General features: G+C 36.6%; 1 protein-coding gene across 1 annotated transcript in view; it reads right to left on the minus strand.

Annotated features, from left to right (window-relative positions):
• Nucleotides 1–16,894, minus strand: part of MAN1A1 (mannosidase alpha class 1A member 1) — a 169,886-nt gene that overhangs the window by 66,196 nt on the left and 86,796 nt on the right. Inside the window, exon 6 of the mRNA XM_029223379.1 lies at nucleotides 9,662–9,756. Within this exon, the coding sequence (XP_029079212.1) occupies nucleotides 9,662–9,756 (95 nt within the window). The remainder of the gene's footprint in view (nucleotides 1–9,661; nucleotides 9,757–16,894) is intronic.

A 16,894-nucleotide genomic window follows, 5' to 3' on the forward strand; every position in this document is an offset into this window, starting at 1 on the left:
CTGGGTCTGTTTATTAATTTGTCACAATTAAGTCAATAACAGCTTTACTAATGTCCTATTACTTGATTAGTTTTGAAAGTGATTATCTTAAGAACTCGACTTAATTGGAAGCCTCTCAATTTACAAGGTACATTAAACTCTCAGTAGCATCTTAAGATTATTCAACATATGCAGGTCAATTACCAGTAATCACTGTTTTGTACAAATGTTCCATAGAAACTATAGCATGACATGCCAAAGAGGGAGAATGAGAGTTAATTAATAATGCCAGAGTCCAAGTGACATTTCCAGGATAAAACGGCAACATGGGCATTCATATAAAGTCTTCCTAAAACTGGGTCTGTTACTAAAAATCAAATAATGGAAAGCTAGCAACTCTACACCTTACAGATGAAGATAATTTGTCATGATTGCTAAATCACCAGATTGCACTGCCTCTACTCATGCCCAGCTGCACATTAATTTCCAGATTAGTAAATTACAATTAATTCTTACTACCGCTCCATCACTTTTCTTTTTCAAGTTAATAAAAGAGACTGCAATCAATAATTGTTCATCCCAGTTTTCAGAACAGTTCAACTACAGCTACTTTACTACATAAGCAGGAAACATGAGTGGTTCACGTACCCAAGGAGACTGAGGTCTTTAAAAATTATTGGCTGCAGCATAAACATTTTATATTGACCTTCCAATTCCGACTCAAAGATTCAAAGTAGTTAGTTGAATATTTACAATGATTAACAATTATAAAGGCTGAGAAAGTGCCTTGAGACCTAGGCTGATTTTCAAACCCCTATTCAAACAATTTCATAACTTTTAGATTAAACTTTATTAGATATTTGAAAGGTCTGCCCCACACTAACAATGTGAGTCTGGTCTTGAGATTCATCACAGGAAAACTGATTGCTGCTTCATTAAAAACCTGGGATTGTAACTCCTTGAAAAGATTATTCCACTGCTGACCTGTAAAGGCACTGTATGAATTATGTGTTTTGACTTGTTCCTAATCTAAGTTCTTCACACAGAATACATTTCAAATTGCCAAGGCTGATTTGCCCCCAACTGTGTGAACACAGTGAACAAAGCTGAATCTGTAAAACATTAGTTCTTCTTGGGATGAAAGGCACTTTGAGTTTGTTGCATTCAAATAACTATGCGTCCTTAAACAAAATTATCCTGGCGAGTTAACCACTTAAACAGTGGGGATGCTATGGGGAAAGTCATGGTCATATTTAACAATCCAATCCCATGGATTTTGTACCAAGAATCTATCTGCCAAAAGTTGAAGAGTGAGGAAGGCCTCTTAAGAGACTTCCCACACACCACAAGTCGTTTTTTAACGGCTTTAAGCAATCCTCTTGGGATAGTTTGTCTCTCAATTGCCTACATATCACCTTTGATACGTTACTGCACTTTAATTACTCATTTGCTGTAATTGAGCCATAAAGGTAGGACCTTACGAAAATATACAAAAAATATCTTTCAATATCTAATCCATGGTTGAGTAAAATAACCAGTTTACTCTATTCACACATCACTTTTCTGCCACTCCCCTACCAGAAGCACAGCAGAAGAGGTCTGTGGCAGATGGAGATTCATGGAGAAAGAGAGTGGGTGGTGTGGAGAACTTATGAGGACTCTTAGAGCCTGTGTTCAGAAACAGATTAGATCTGCTTCTTCCTCCAGAGAACAAAGGACACTGAAAATCCCATTTACCTGGGTATTAAGTTCAATTATGACCAGAGGAGTGGGAAGAAAGGGAACAGTTCATCTGCCCTTAGGCTCTTCAAATTCCTTCTGCCTCACAACGCATGACTAAGAAACAGCAAAGCATCCTTTGCTCAGAATTACTTGTCCCTTAAGTCTTAATAAAGGAGGCTATACACAAAGTACATTTAAATTAACTGTTGCCATACTTATTGTCCACTTGCAATAAATAAATGCCTTTAGTTTGGCCAAGCTACTAAGTGCCTGGCATGGACGCAGTGATCGGTAGCTTGGTGAGGGGATTAAATGATTTGGAAGAAGCTTAGGTTCTCTCTTCCTCTGGTGGAAGGATAACCTTAGCCTCTTTTCATGGGCTGTGGAATGTCCTCAGATACAAAACAGGTCACCAGCTGCTATTAATAAAGTCGCTTTGCTTGAAGCAACAAGAATGGCTTTATGGAAATAGCTCTTCTTTTTAACAGTCACCCCGAAGTCCTTAATTAAAAATGCCTTTTTTCTCCTTCTATGCTAAAATGACCCAAACTTTGCTTTCTAGTCTTCCTGGATTAAAAACTATATACTGCAAGGGAAAAAAGGAGATGTAAACTCTTTTTGGGTAATTAAGGTCTGGAATTAGCTGTTTTCTAGAAGCAACAAACTGCTTAGGGATAAGTGAAAATGTTGGGTAATTATTAACAAAAATAAATTAATCACAGAAACAGACCCCCTAACCCCCCCACCTCCACCCCATGGATGTTTGGAGTTGGCTGCCTCTCTGAGCAGCTCTGAGATTTAAGAATCTAAACAGCTTGGATGTCTCAGTCATTTCTTCTATTACAATGGTTCTCAAAGTGTGACCCCTGAACGGAAGCATCAATCAGCCTCTGCATCACCTGGGATCTGGTAAGAAATGCAAATTATCAAGGCTGACCAAAAATCTGCCCAATCAGAAACTCTGTGGGAGGGGCTCAGCAATAAGTGTTTTAACAAGCCCTCTAGGCAATTCTTACATACTCTAAAAGGTTGGAAACCACTGTTCTATTAAAGCTGGGTATTTTCAAACCAATTGCCTAATATATTTCTATATTTCAAGAATTAAACTGACAATTAATGGGGAGGGAAAAGTTTTCAAAGGTAACTGAGAAGAGAAATGCAGCTATCCTTAGGATAAAAATACTAGATTCATAGCAGTGATTCTCAACCCTAGAATGAACACTGGAATGGCTGAACAGGCTTAAAAAAATACCAGGACCTTACTCCAAGCCAGATGAAACTGAGTGTAGGGTAGAGAGGCAGCGATGATATTTAAAAAATGCACCAGTTATTCTAAAGCACCGGGAAGGCTAAGAATCACTGATAGAAAATAACCACAGCAGTCAGACTCTTAATAGAAGTAGGAAGCCTAAGAACTAGAAAACAGGGCTACATGGATGTTTCTAGCAAGAATATATATATACGTTTTCATAGACTAGGTTTGTGTCATATTAATTAAGCACTAGCTGGCATGCGGGACTTGGGAAGATAACATTACATTTTATTGCCTCATACTCTCCTTAAACCTCGTGGGTTGAACAGTTCTTATTTCTAGAAGAGATAAGTCACCAATAAATATAATTTGAGAGAGGAATCTGAGTTTTGATCTTATAGGCTTATTCCAAAATAATTTAAAAAATAATATATGTTGGAGCATGAAGCCACCACGATCCTATATGGACTATGGGGATACATTCTCTCTACACTTCCAGCTGGTTCTACTAATACCATCTGTTTGAGAATGGATTAGAAGCACTGAGTGGCTTAAAAACAGAGGATTACCATAAAAAGGCATCAAAACCAAGTCAGTTTTAGCTATGTCCTATTTTACTGTTTTATACACACACACACAATTTCATAATGAATATTGAGCACAAAACCATAAATTAATAATAATTCCAATTTACATTTATTTCATAGCACTTTGCAGTGATTAATCTTCTTTTACACATTAATTCATTAGATTTCCACAAAAATGCCTCATGAGGTCATCAGGATAGATACAATCATTGTTGTTATTTTAGTTTTGCTTATGAGAAGACAAACTTAATTAAGTGAATTATCCAAGGCCAAGAGTTATATTGACAATGTTAATAAGTAGCAGCTTTAGCTGTGGTAATAATATTTTGATGTCTGATATTAGTAATTTTGTGCATGTCAGTTTTAAAACCTCAAAGTATGGTTATTTTTATTTCCAGAAGAGTATAAATAGGCAAATGAATTAAAATATATAAAAGAGGGAAACACAATATAATAAAGTATCCAATCAGAAAAAATAAACACATAAAGCAGTTTCGCTTAAAATACTTGGAAAGACTGTAACTTCTTTTTTACTTTTCTAGAGTTGGTAGAACTTTTTTTTTTTGTGGTACGCGGGCCTCTCACTGTTGTGGCCTCTGCCATTGCGGAGCACAGGCTCCGGACGCGCAGGCTCAGCGGCCATGGCTCACGGGCCCAGCTGCTCCGCGGCATGTGGGATCTTCCCGGGGGGCACGAACCCATGTCCCCTGCATCGGCAGGCGGACTCTCAACCACTGCGCCACCAGGGAAGCCCTAGAGTTGGTAGAACTTATCTTTGAATTCTTAACAGATCCATAAAACATATAAATAAAAGATAAATTGTAAGATGCAGCTCTGATTTTATATTTGGGCTATATAACTGCTACAGAACATTTTTAGGATAACTAAGTACTATTTTACTTCTTAGAATATTAGCAAATCATTAAATAACTTTGGTCTGCTCATATCAGAAGATTTGTTTCTTGATAAATTTTATATTATTCTTATGATGTTAAAGTATAGAACGGTATTCTGCTTCATTTTAAAACATAATACACCTCTTTCAAATCTGAAACCAGGTACTTTAAAAGATAGTTAGCAAATTTAAAAATGTAGAAGCTTATATTTCAACTGTCAAGTAAATATGCAGGGAGATATATGGAAAATACTTAAAAAAATTTTAACCTAATTAGACTGTCTTTCATACTTTGTGTCTATTAAAACTCATCAACTATAATTTAATATTCAAGCATTTTACACCACCAAAGTATTACAAAACACAAAAAGGGGGTTTGTTACAATATACATACTACATGCTTCATACAGGATAATCTCTCACTATTAGAAAACATTAAGCTGTGTACTATTCTTAATTAAGACCCCATTTCAGATAAAGCAATTTGCAATTTAATTATAATAATACACACTGCAATGTAACTAATGACATAGTATGCATTTGCATTGGATAATTAGAGTAGTCGGTAAATAAAGCTTTACAAAGCAGGAAATAAAAACAGGTAAGGGAGTTGTGGTTCGTTCATCTCCTTGCTTACTAATGAGAGCTAGAATAGAGATCAGTCACTTCCCAGCACGTTCCTTGATGTGTGCAATAAAATCACATGCTGTAGACAGATCCACTAACCTAATATAACCACCAGGTAGGTGTCAGTTCAGAGAAATACACGAAGAGAAACAAGTGATAAAGCAGTATAAGCTAAAACTAACTCATAGTAAAGACAGAATAATTACTAGGAATGCCCAGACTATATGCCCTGTGATGTAAATGAGTAATGGGAATATTAACCATATTATTTTAAATTAAGAACATACTTTAGAAAACCCTAAATTAGTATATATATTCTACTTAGGCTTAAATTATACCTAGAGTTATGGAAGTGGTGAAATGTTTGATTTTACAAACCACGGAAGTGATTTTTCTTCTTTAGGTTGGAGAAAAAAAAATGCATAGGGTCTCTTGCTAATAGTAGTAACAAGATCAGACATCAAATTTTAACATTTTCACATTAGAGAAACTGAGTTCTACCAAAATCTAATCTGTTAAATCTAGGCAATGTTTTCCTTTTAGCAGAGGTATTACGTAACTTACGCATCTTCATTCTACTGTCATATTGGTGAAGCAAGCATGTTGCTCTAATCAGGTACTGTGTATAACACCCAGGTGTCTGTTCAGTCAAATTACCACTTGTTATCAACTCATAATTTCAATTAACTTACAGCTTAATACAGCATCTCTTGAATTGAGAATTTATTATAGATGGAGCAGAAGAGATAGTTATAACATTTTTTTCTGAACAGATTTTGGGACAGACTTTCTAATGCAGGATATGAGTAAATTATTTAGGTTCTCTGCTATTCTCAGTTTGCACAAATACTGAAATCTAACTTGGCTTATTGGTGTTTTGGCTCCAAATACATAAACCTCCCCAATTCAAAATACTGCTTGCTTTAAATCAACCTGGTGAGTACTTATTATTTCTCCTTGGCACAGACTACCTTACATTTGTCAATTACATGAGTGAGTGTATAACATACAAAATATATATTCTGCTTTACTAACCAGGCTGTAAATATGAATACGCTGAGAGAAAGACCATGTCTGTTATCTTTTTAAATAAAGTGAAAAGAAGCAGAAAATCTTACCTGGACCTAGCATAGAAACTTCATCACAGCAGGGACTAAAATAAATGCTTTTTTTTTTTTAACAAAGAAAAGGTAAAGAAACCAATTATCTTTAGGCAAAAACCTGAATACTAGAGGAATGTGAACCGATAATACCAGTAAGTTCACATTTTTGTTAACATATAGGTGTTGGCAAAGAGTAGCCTCCATAACTATTTTCAAAATTGAGGCGCAAGAGCATAATTATGATATTACAGACAGCATATTTGCCTCCCCCATCATAATTATTGCCAAGAGTTTCAAAGCCAGTCAACAGTGAATACGGAGCTATTCTAAAAAGCATCCTTGAGCACTTTTTTCTCTTGGGCATCCTTTTTTTCTTGGGCATCCTTCCTATCTATAGATACTCCCTTATTCCGAGAAGTTAATTAAAATATAATTTTGCCAGACATATTTTTCCCCATCTCCTTTGAAACTTCTACTGGTGACAGGCTTCAGAAAACTAGAAAATAAGCTCCATGCCAGCTGTCCCTTGTCCCCTGGCCCATACTGTGAAAATACAGAGATTCAGAGAAAACAGCATATATGTACAGGTTGACATCAACAGCACATCCTGAAATCTAATTATTGCAGTTACATATGAAACACTGCTTTTGTCCCCTAGAGAAAATTCTTCAAGATGATAACTCAGTTTCACCGCTGGAAGAAGAAAGGATTCCATCAGAGTACTTGATTGGGCAAAGGGACAGGATGAATTTTAGTGGGTTGATATTACTATTAATTTTGCCAAGGTTTATTGCATAAATTTGGGTAAGGCACTGCTATTTAGTAAATGGAATTGAGAGTGGATAAAATATATAATAAAAAATTCATACAGGTTGGCAGGAAGAAGTTAAAACTGTTCCTGTCAGTTGTAAAATGGTCACCTAATTTCCTCTAGTTTAACATGAAAACATCAGAGAATACATAAATGAAATGGCACATTATTTTTGACCCAAAATAATTTTCCTGTAATATTTGAAATTAAAAGTTCTAATGTAAAATACTGTAAAATACTGTAAATCTAAAATAAGGTCTTAAGAAAAAGTTAAAGCCCTAGTTAATGAACTTTCAGGAGATACAGATAAAAAAGATAACAGCAGATTCAATACTGAATAGTTTTTAGAACTACTCCTTTATGTACTGAAAAATATCTCCACTGTACACAAAGGGTAGGTATAACTAAGGAAAAAATCCTCTTGGCTGTAAAAAAAATAAACACTATGTTAAATATGCTTTAAAACCATCTAATTTCTTATGATGATTTCAAGAGAGGCTAGAATTAATTAAATGATATCAGCACCTTACAATAACTGAACTTTTGCAAAGATGTAGGCCCACACCTCTATTAGTTTTTGGAGGCCTTTATCTAATTCCATTACCTTCCAGGAAGCAGTAAGAACTATCTCCACAGCATCTTAGAGTAGAAGGCTGGAGTGATCATTCACTCCAGTATTTTAAACCTGGGGGGCCCTTAGGTTCTAGGTGGACTCCAACGGTACTGTTAGCTTTTGGAAACTGAGTAAAAGTATGTGCACTCAGGAATATGCATTTTATGAGGAGAGGGCCGTGTTTCATCAGAATTTCCAAGTGAAATAAACATGAAAAGGTACAGAAAAAACTAGTTAAGTAGCCTAACTTCCAGTTTACAAATAAGCCTGGAGAGTTAAAATGACTGCTCTAAAGACAAACCTAGAGTAGCTATAAAATACCCAGAACCAGGTCTCTTGATAACCAATTAACTCAGTGTACTATTTTGCCCGTATCATTCTTCTCAGAGGGTAAGTAGGAAAAATGTGTTAAATGTGCACAGTGTTTTCATAACTGGATCTTATCTCAAGTAACAGAGAAGTTTCTAGGTCAGAATACTACCTATAAATACAAAGTCTGAAGATATGGAAGGCAATACAGGTGATCTACGTAAGCCAAAAAAAAAACCCTCATGGATCTCCCAACACCATGCTGCCTCCAAGCCAAGCACATATGCCCGCTTTCACCTTAAGACAGCATAGCACATGCCATTGATCTCCAAGCTGACAGAGAAAGCCGCAGGAGTCCAAAGGGAAGAATGGATGGATCCTGAGATATCACATTATGCAATAGAGAACTACCTCAGTTTAACATGGCCCAGGGGTTTGAACTTTCCCTGGCTCACTGCCTCAACACCCATGCCTCTGCCCCAAACACACACCCACACACACACACACACCCACACACACATATATAAAATTATAGACAGGTACAGCGTGATTTCAAGGTATAGATATATAACATACAAATGAAAACAAAGCATGAATTTAACTGATTTATTAGCCAATTAATTTCATGATTTTTCATGATTAATTTTAGGAAGGAATGTCACTAAAATAAATAATTAGGAAGAAATGTGCATTAATCTTGCCAAGTCACCCTGTGTATCCTCTTGCCATTTCTAAAACGAGAAAGCCATTTAACTTGTGCCTATGAATCAATGTGTGCATAAACATCTAAGCACATATTCTAGCTCTACCGTTTACATATGGTATGATTTTAGGCAAATGACTTAGTCTCTCTGTGACTCAAGTTCCTGATTAGTAAAACAGAGAGAACAGCAGTACTGACCTTACTGAGCTGTTGTGAGGATTAAATGTGGTAATATGGGTAAAGTACCTAGAATAAACTTTCATATTTTATGATGACAAAAGAACTGTCATCATTGTCATCCTCACCATCATCACAAAGAGACATATATGCAATTAATTAGTTATGGAGAAGAAGGAGTTAAGAAGGAAGCTTAAGATAAAATTGTTTATTAACAAAATGCTCAAGCTATCATGAAAATTCAAACTACTTCCTGGGAGAATGCCAGAAAGTCTATTCGGCCCAGGCGTTTCTTGGGGCCGCATTGCCATGGACTTGGCATGCCAGGGTTCTCCACCCAAATGGGATGAGAAGGATGGGTTGATCTGGGCCAATGGAGCAGTCCCCTTCCCTCCTTACAACTGTGGGTGAGCAGCGTCAGGTGCTCCAGCCTCAGTTACACCAACTTGTTGTGTGGGAGATCTGATTAGTCTAAATGTTGTATCTCTGCAATATCTCTGACCAGCAGCTTAACTGAAGGGAAGTGATCTTAGGAATTGACTTCTTTGAAAGTGAAATGCTTTGATGACAATTTTAAAGAAAATGGGATGCTCTTGGAATTTATGGAGACAGTATGCAACATCACCATGAAACAGTGAAACCTTGAATCATGTCTTGTGTGCATGACTCTCTTGCAGTCATTCGATCCCACAATGGGAACCCATCTAAAGCCACGGAACACTGAAAAACACTAATAACTTCCAACACAAAGACAGGCACCAAGACTCCCAATGGTGTTAGTCACCAACATCATTCAAGTAATTATCCATCCGGTGTCTATTTGTTAGACCACAATCTTGAATATATCAACTTAAAACATGTTGTCGAAAATGAAGAGCTTTACCTTTTTATATTCAGCAATGCCCAAGGTATTCCAGAGGGAGTATGAAATGCAGGTAGCAATTTTACCCCAAGTTCCACTGCTTTCTTTCGAAATATCTGAAACGTTAAACAATTAAGTGAGCTACTGTTGAAAGAAAAACAAAATATGCTATTCTACTATCTCACATTGAGCATGCTTCTACTTAAAATTTTTTTGATATGAAAAAATAAAAGTTTCTCAAATTAATAGAATTACCTAGGAACGTAAGAATGGCCCAGGGGCCATTGTGCTGTGCAGTATTTATTACCAATCTTGGTTGCACAAAGAATCGTGTAGGGAGATTTGAATAATACTGATGTCTGGGTAGCACTCCTACGATTCTAATTTCTATGGTTTGGGGCTCCCAGGTGAGAATTTTTTAAAGCACCACAGGTGGTGTCAAGTGATTTCAACGTGCAAGCCATGGGGGAGAACCACTGTTGCTGGTGAGTAAGTCTTGGATTGAAAATCAGGAGCTCTGGTCCTGTTCTGCCTTCACTTATTTACTAGGGCACAGAGAAAGGATAAGTTGTAAAAAGACATATTATTACAAGTAATCTATACATCCTCTCAGCCCTGTGCGGTTTTAACTTCCTCTTATGTTAAGTGTAGGTGATATGAAAGATACAAAGTTAAATTTGATACAAATTTCTGCCAATAATTTAGTAAAGAAGGCAATATATGCATATACATATCTGGAACACAGATAAAATGACTGCATAACTTAAAATCACCTGGGAGTTCAGATGAGTTCAGTAAGGCTGTATGGTGGAGATGGCATTTAGATGAGGATTGTATGCAGTGTGTAATGGGGGTTAATGATGCTAGAGACAGGCTGAGGTGGGGGGAGTGGAGGGGCATCCCTGAAGGTAAGCACAGACACAGGCAAGCGGGGGCCTGCAGAAGAAAATGGAATAAGTCAGCTTCCCTGTCCACAAAAAGGGGGAATACTGGAAAATAAGGTCAGGTATACATAGCATAGGCCCAAATCATGAAGGCTCATAAATGTAAGGCTAAGAATTTTATCCTGTTAAAATGGAAAAATATTGAAAGTTTTTGAGCAGCCAGTTCACTTGAGCAGAACTGTGCTTTAGGAAGGTTAATTAGATGACATCCCTTCACAGTTTTAGGTCCAAAGAAAAGCACTAAGTTAATTTACTCATTGAAGGAAGGACTGCTACAGCTTTCCCTGTTATAGCTGTGGCAGCAAGCAGGAGCCTTGTCCCTTCTCCTTGCCATACTGTACGACTGAGCGTGGTGGGCTGGGAACTTACTATTTCCTCTGCCTCTTCCTCAAACAAGGGAGACGTGAGAAAGGTTGGGGAAACCCTGAAAAGCATGGAGAATGAAAGCAAAGTCCTCTCCCAGCAAGGGAAAGCATTCATTAAAGCCACTGTCAGAGAAGGCTTGTGTGCCCAGAGGAAGGGGTTTCAGTCCTTAACTCCTGCTTTAAGACCCAAGCCTCCCCACAGAGAAATCCAGGCACTGGGTTTCCGGGCTGAGGAGAATTCAGTAATACGGATATTGACACTGTTTCTGAAACCCTACTCTTTTGGAATCTAACTCTTACTTTGTAATGAAAGTTGAGGAAATAATGAGTTTTAATGTAAGAATTTGGCTGGCAGTCAATTTAGATAAACTAGCATTCCTGGAATACAAATGAGGACACAGACATTTGTAGTACATAAGGAACTAAAAAATAAAGATACCATTTTTTCCCCGCAAATTATTATTATAACTCTTTCTGAAGTGGACAATCTCCTGTTTCAACAGCAAACGGTGAATGGAAGAAGAGGAGAAAGAAAAGAAGCCAAAAGGTATATTCTTCCTTTCCTGTCTCTGTCATGCCCTAGAGAATTCCAAGGTCTCTTCTGCCGTAAGGGATTATCCAATCACTGCCCAGCCATCTCCTGACTTTCTAGTTTCCACCCAACTTTTAAAACTGTTAATTAACTCCTTTTCAAGAAACTTACATAGGACAGAAGTCAGACTTGTAATTAAAACACCATCATGAATATTATAGCCATATGGCATGGGAGTTAAGGGCTCAGGCTTTGAAAACACAATGCCTATATTGGAATCTCAGCTCTACTTCTTCAAATTGGGTATAATCTTGGGCAAACTGCTTAATCTACCTGTGCCTAAACTTCCTCAACTATAAATTGGGGATAACAATAGCATTTGCTATTTTAAAGGTTGTGGAAAGAAACTGAATGAACTATTATATTTAAAGACCTTAGGATACATAGTCATCACTCTAAAAGGTTAGTGGTAGTATTTATGGTAAAATGATAAGGGTATTTCCCCAAGAACTTTCCCTATTTACTGCCTGAAATTCTTTCTTTTCTTTAATCCAGCTGCTGTTTTGGTACGCTCTACTTGGGTTCTCTGTGTGCGTGAATATATATTTTTATAGACAAATATACTGGGTTGGCCAAAAAGATCATTATGGAAAAATCCGAATGACCTTTTTGGCCAACCCAATACGTGTGTGTGTGTGTGTGTGTGTGTGTGTGTGTGTGCACGCGCGCGCACGCACATGTATGCCTCCCCCACCCTCAAACACACATTCTTCATCAAAAGCATTCATTCTCAAGAGCTAAGCCTTTAGTTCTCATCATTGCATTCCCAAATTCAACTTTCCATCTTGACTCTAGCTCTGCACTTCTACTTCTGTGCTCACATCACAATCTGGGCACCCTGTTGTCTTTTGGAACTTAAGATATCCAAGGTGAAATCAATCATTTAATGTCCAAGGCAAATGTCCCTACTTCCATCACTGACACTTCTGGTCAGCCAGTCCCTGGGGCTCAAGAGAGCACGCATTTTGACTTCTGATTTCTCTCTTCAGTTATTAAGCATCAACATTAAAGTTCTTGGCAACATCGCATATACAGCCCATTTCCTTTCTGTAATACAAGCACAGTCCATTCATATTTTCATCACCAGTTACTATGAAGGGCATGAGAGCAAAGAAGGTCCTCTTACCTGGTTTCCCATTCTCCAGGATTTCCCCTCCTGTCTCCATTAATCTGTATCTATGTTATCTGATTTCTCTTTTTACCATACAACTTTCTTATTCAAGAAACCATAATAATTCCCTCCGTTGTATGAAATGTCAAGTCAGAAATGATCTACTGACTTTTCAATGACCTCTATGAATCAGACCATCTATTATCTTCTATTTTTTCAAAGACCATCCTGGCTGAAGCTTGAGTCTTCAGGGTTTCAAGTACTCATTCAAGTTCAGTCTACTGTAGTATCTTTATTAAAAAATGTTTTTCCCCTCAGATCTATTGAGATATAATTGACATACAACATTGTGTAAGTTTAAGGTGTAACACATGATGATTTGATACATGTAGATATTGTGAAATGATTACCACAACAAGGTCAGTTAACACTTCCATCTTCTTGCATAGTTATCTTTTGTGTGTATGTATCATGCCATCTTAGCATACTTATTTACATAGTTCTCTCATCCTGAAACACGCTGTTCTGCCTCCTGTTGGCCAATCCAAATTCACTCATTCTCCAAGGTCCAGGTCAAGTCCCAACCCCAGGCCAAGATCTTTATCTCCTGTGAACTTCTACACTGACAACTGGCATCACAAAATGCAGCATTTGATTAAAGAAGGCAAGATCCAGATCTCTCAATGTTTTCTCGTGTTACTCTCTTGTATCCTCAAATAATTTTCTTTTCTTTAAAAGTAGAGAAAAAAATCTCCATTTCTCCTTCATTGTCTATTATACATATCCAACCCAAATTTGGTCATTTTGTGTTAAATTTATTGATATCTCCACATTATTCCTATGAGTGGTAGGTGGGAAGTTTTTATAATCTCAGTTAACAGACAGGAAGGAAACAGCGACCCTTTCCATCTTGAGGTTTTTGCCTTTGCTGTTTCCTCTGGCTGCAATGCCCTTTCCCTAGCTCTTTGCATGCCTGGTTCATTCTCAACTTCAAGAATCCACTTAAAAGTCCCCTTTTAAGAGAGGTCTTTCTTAACAACCCCACATAAAGTTGGCCATTCTCATGTATTGTTTATCATATATCACCTTGCTTATTTCCATCCCACTATTTATCACATCCTAATTATCTTATTTGCTTGCTTGTTGATTGTTTGACAACCCCACTAGATGTAAGCTTCATGAGGGCAGGACTTTGTCTTGTTCTAGCATCCAGCAAAGTAGCTGGTACTCAATAAATGTTCATTTAATAAATGAATGAATCAATCAAATATTAATAAATATATCTGGAGCACTGTAATGAGAAACCACTAATATTCTAGTATTTGCAAAGTGTTCTATTCTATTCCACGAGTTTCTATTGTCTGCAAATAAATACATCAGGTATTCTGCAGTCTCAACCTTGGGCACAATTACAAAATAGTTTTTGGATGAAAACATTAACTAACCTATTGATACTTTAAATGAAATCATACGTTGGCCTAAATCAATTTCAATTCTTAATATTTGATTTGTTACCTCCTCTTGAGGCACGAAGAGGTTAGTTACTTGGAGGAGGAATCCAGATTCTCAAAGAGAGCATCTTTCTACCCAAAATGGTGAGTAATAAAATTCCAAACTAGCTAACAAAGTTAATATTGTTAAAAGAATGAAGGAGAAATGTCACAAATCATTCTGAAGTGCAGTTAAGTTTTAACTAGCACATCTTAGATAATGTGCTCAAAAGTAAATGACCACAAAAAGCACACTAAATGGTACTTCACTGCCCCTTCAAATGGGGCAGGCATGCTGGAGGGAGCATTGGACCCAGGTCAGCACTTGGATCCTAGGATTGGCTCTACTACGGTTCAGTGGGAGGCCTGGACCCATCACTTAACTTTTTTGGTTCTCAGCTTCCCCAGTGAAATGGGAGAGCAGGGCTGATAATTTCTAGTTTTGATTTATTCCTGAAAAAACTAGTATCAGGAGTCACAAAGCTAGTACTAAAATGAGACTGGCAAAAAAACGAAACTATCATAATTTTTTAGATAGAAAGTGTTAATTTGCCACCCAATTCTTAGTCAATCTTGGTTTTCAGGGTTTGTTGGTACCTATATTTGGCAGGTGGGTTTTGTAAAGTTAAGAGGGCAAGATGAAAAATGACAGGTAATAAAATGTAATCTGTGCTGATAATAGAAGACATACTCATTTTTAAAAAAATGACCATTAAAACTGAATAGGGTTTTTGGGCAACTTGCACCGATCAGTTTGAAATGGGCAGATATCTAATGACCCAAAAGGAATCTTCAAAAAGATTCTGCATTATGGAGATTCTGATTACATTCACAGAAAAAATCAAAACTAATAAGATTTGCTTAAAGAAGGATGGTAAAATGTTATGAAACAGCTTCTAAAATAATCTTTCAAGCATGTAATGAATAAATAGGTGTAAATAAAAACTTTTATGGTCTAAAGTTAAGAGTTTCAAAATGACTATACCTAAACTGTATCTTTTCATTATACTTAAATAACATCATCACAGTCTTACTGCTGTTTTTGATCAAAAGTTTAAAAAAACTTCAGATTTTAGAACCTACCAAATAAATCTTTTATCTTTTTACTTTACCCTTACAGATAGGATTAGACAAGGCTGTAAACAAGATGTATGGCTTTCTTTGCCTTTCTAGTTTGCAGATCCCTGAAGAACTATACAAGAATATTTAAACACCAAAGCAAAGAGTAAGGAAAGAAGAAATGAATAAGAACAGATGGTTCTGGAAAGAACTAGTTTCAGTTCAGACATGGTTCGGTTTGAAATGTACAATATCAAAGCCTTTCTTCAAATGCTCATGCTGAAAACTTCACTGTTAAAAGATCAAACACTAATTCCCCATTAGTACAAGCAGAGTTTACCTATTACTCATTTTTGCTACATAAAGCTTTCAGCACAAAATGCCGTAGATCTGATAAATATCTTTGGCTGAAAATAACTGAAATAACCCACATATCATTAGCTGAGTTAACACACATAATATGGGCCAACCAATAAGTACTTATTGAGCTACTCTGGCTTTTCAATTTAGAGTGGAACCTTAAAAGTTCTAAATATTTGAATAAAGATAAAAATAGTTAATCCAGGAGAAATTTAGAGCTGGAAGGGACATCAAAGGTCATCTAGTTAAATAATCTTGGTTTACAGATAAGGAAACTGAGGTTCAGAGAGGCCCTATTCCCCTAATTAAATGCTCTGATGTGGGATAGTTTGATGACAGCTATAGCCAAGTGAATGCCAGATTCATACCATCTCAGATACACGTAATTCTTTTGATCTGGAGGGATCTCCCCTGTGAGTCCCTTATATGTAAGTGTGTACACATCTTTCACTGCCTCTTTCTAACTTGTGCATTCTCTCTTTAATTAATCAAAACCCTAAACTGAAGTTTTTCTAAATTAAATGATTTGTTGTATTTGTCAAACTGCATTATGAACTTCATTTTTTAAATTTATAAATTTAATTAGATGAGAACTTTTGTCAACTGTTTTGTTTTTCTTCCCTGTGATTCAGTACAATTCAATTTTTAGCCTCTAGGCCATTAGATGAAGAGAGTATTCTTCACTTTTCTGAAAAATTAAAGCATTAAAATCTCCCCAACTTGTTTATTCAAAATAACAAGGATATGCATGCTAACCTGCCAGTAATCATAGGTTATAACCAAGAAGAATCAATACAACTGTACCTTAGACTTTCTAATGTATGAAAGCACAAAGTGTAAGTGAGAGAAAAAACTTCTGATAAATATAACTCAAAAAATCTAGATGTAGAATGCTCTTAGTGAACAGGCGTTTTAGACTTAGCTAGCTTTTTAAAGATATTTATTCTCATGAAAAAATTAACAGCTAGTGAAACTTTTTTAAAGTTTGCTTTTATACTATCCCCTAGTCAAAATGAAGAAATGTTGATAAATGAATTAATAAAATTGTATCCTGATACTATTTTTTTCCTGAGGGTTCAATTTCATTCCCTAGCTCTCAAGTTGGGAAGATTTCATAAAGTTAAGAGGGCAAGATGAAAAATGGGGAGAAAAACTGGGAAGAATTTCAGGCTATTGTTCAAGGTCGACATCACTAGCATCCATGTGGGCAGAAACCAATGCCACCTACTCCTGGAAGTGGTCCAGTGCTTTCCCTGAGCGTAAGCCAGAGTCAAGGTGGCTTGGTAACACACACACACACACACACACACACACACACACACACACACACACA

Source organism: Monodon monoceros, unplaced genomic scaffold (assembly GCF_005190385.1).
Source record: "Monodon monoceros isolate NGI ecotype Baffin Bay Population unplaced genomic scaffold, NGI_Narwhal_1 Super_Scaffold_15, whole genome shotgun sequence".
NCBI lineage: Eukaryota > Metazoa > Chordata > Mammalia > Artiodactyla > Monodontidae > Monodon > Monodon monoceros.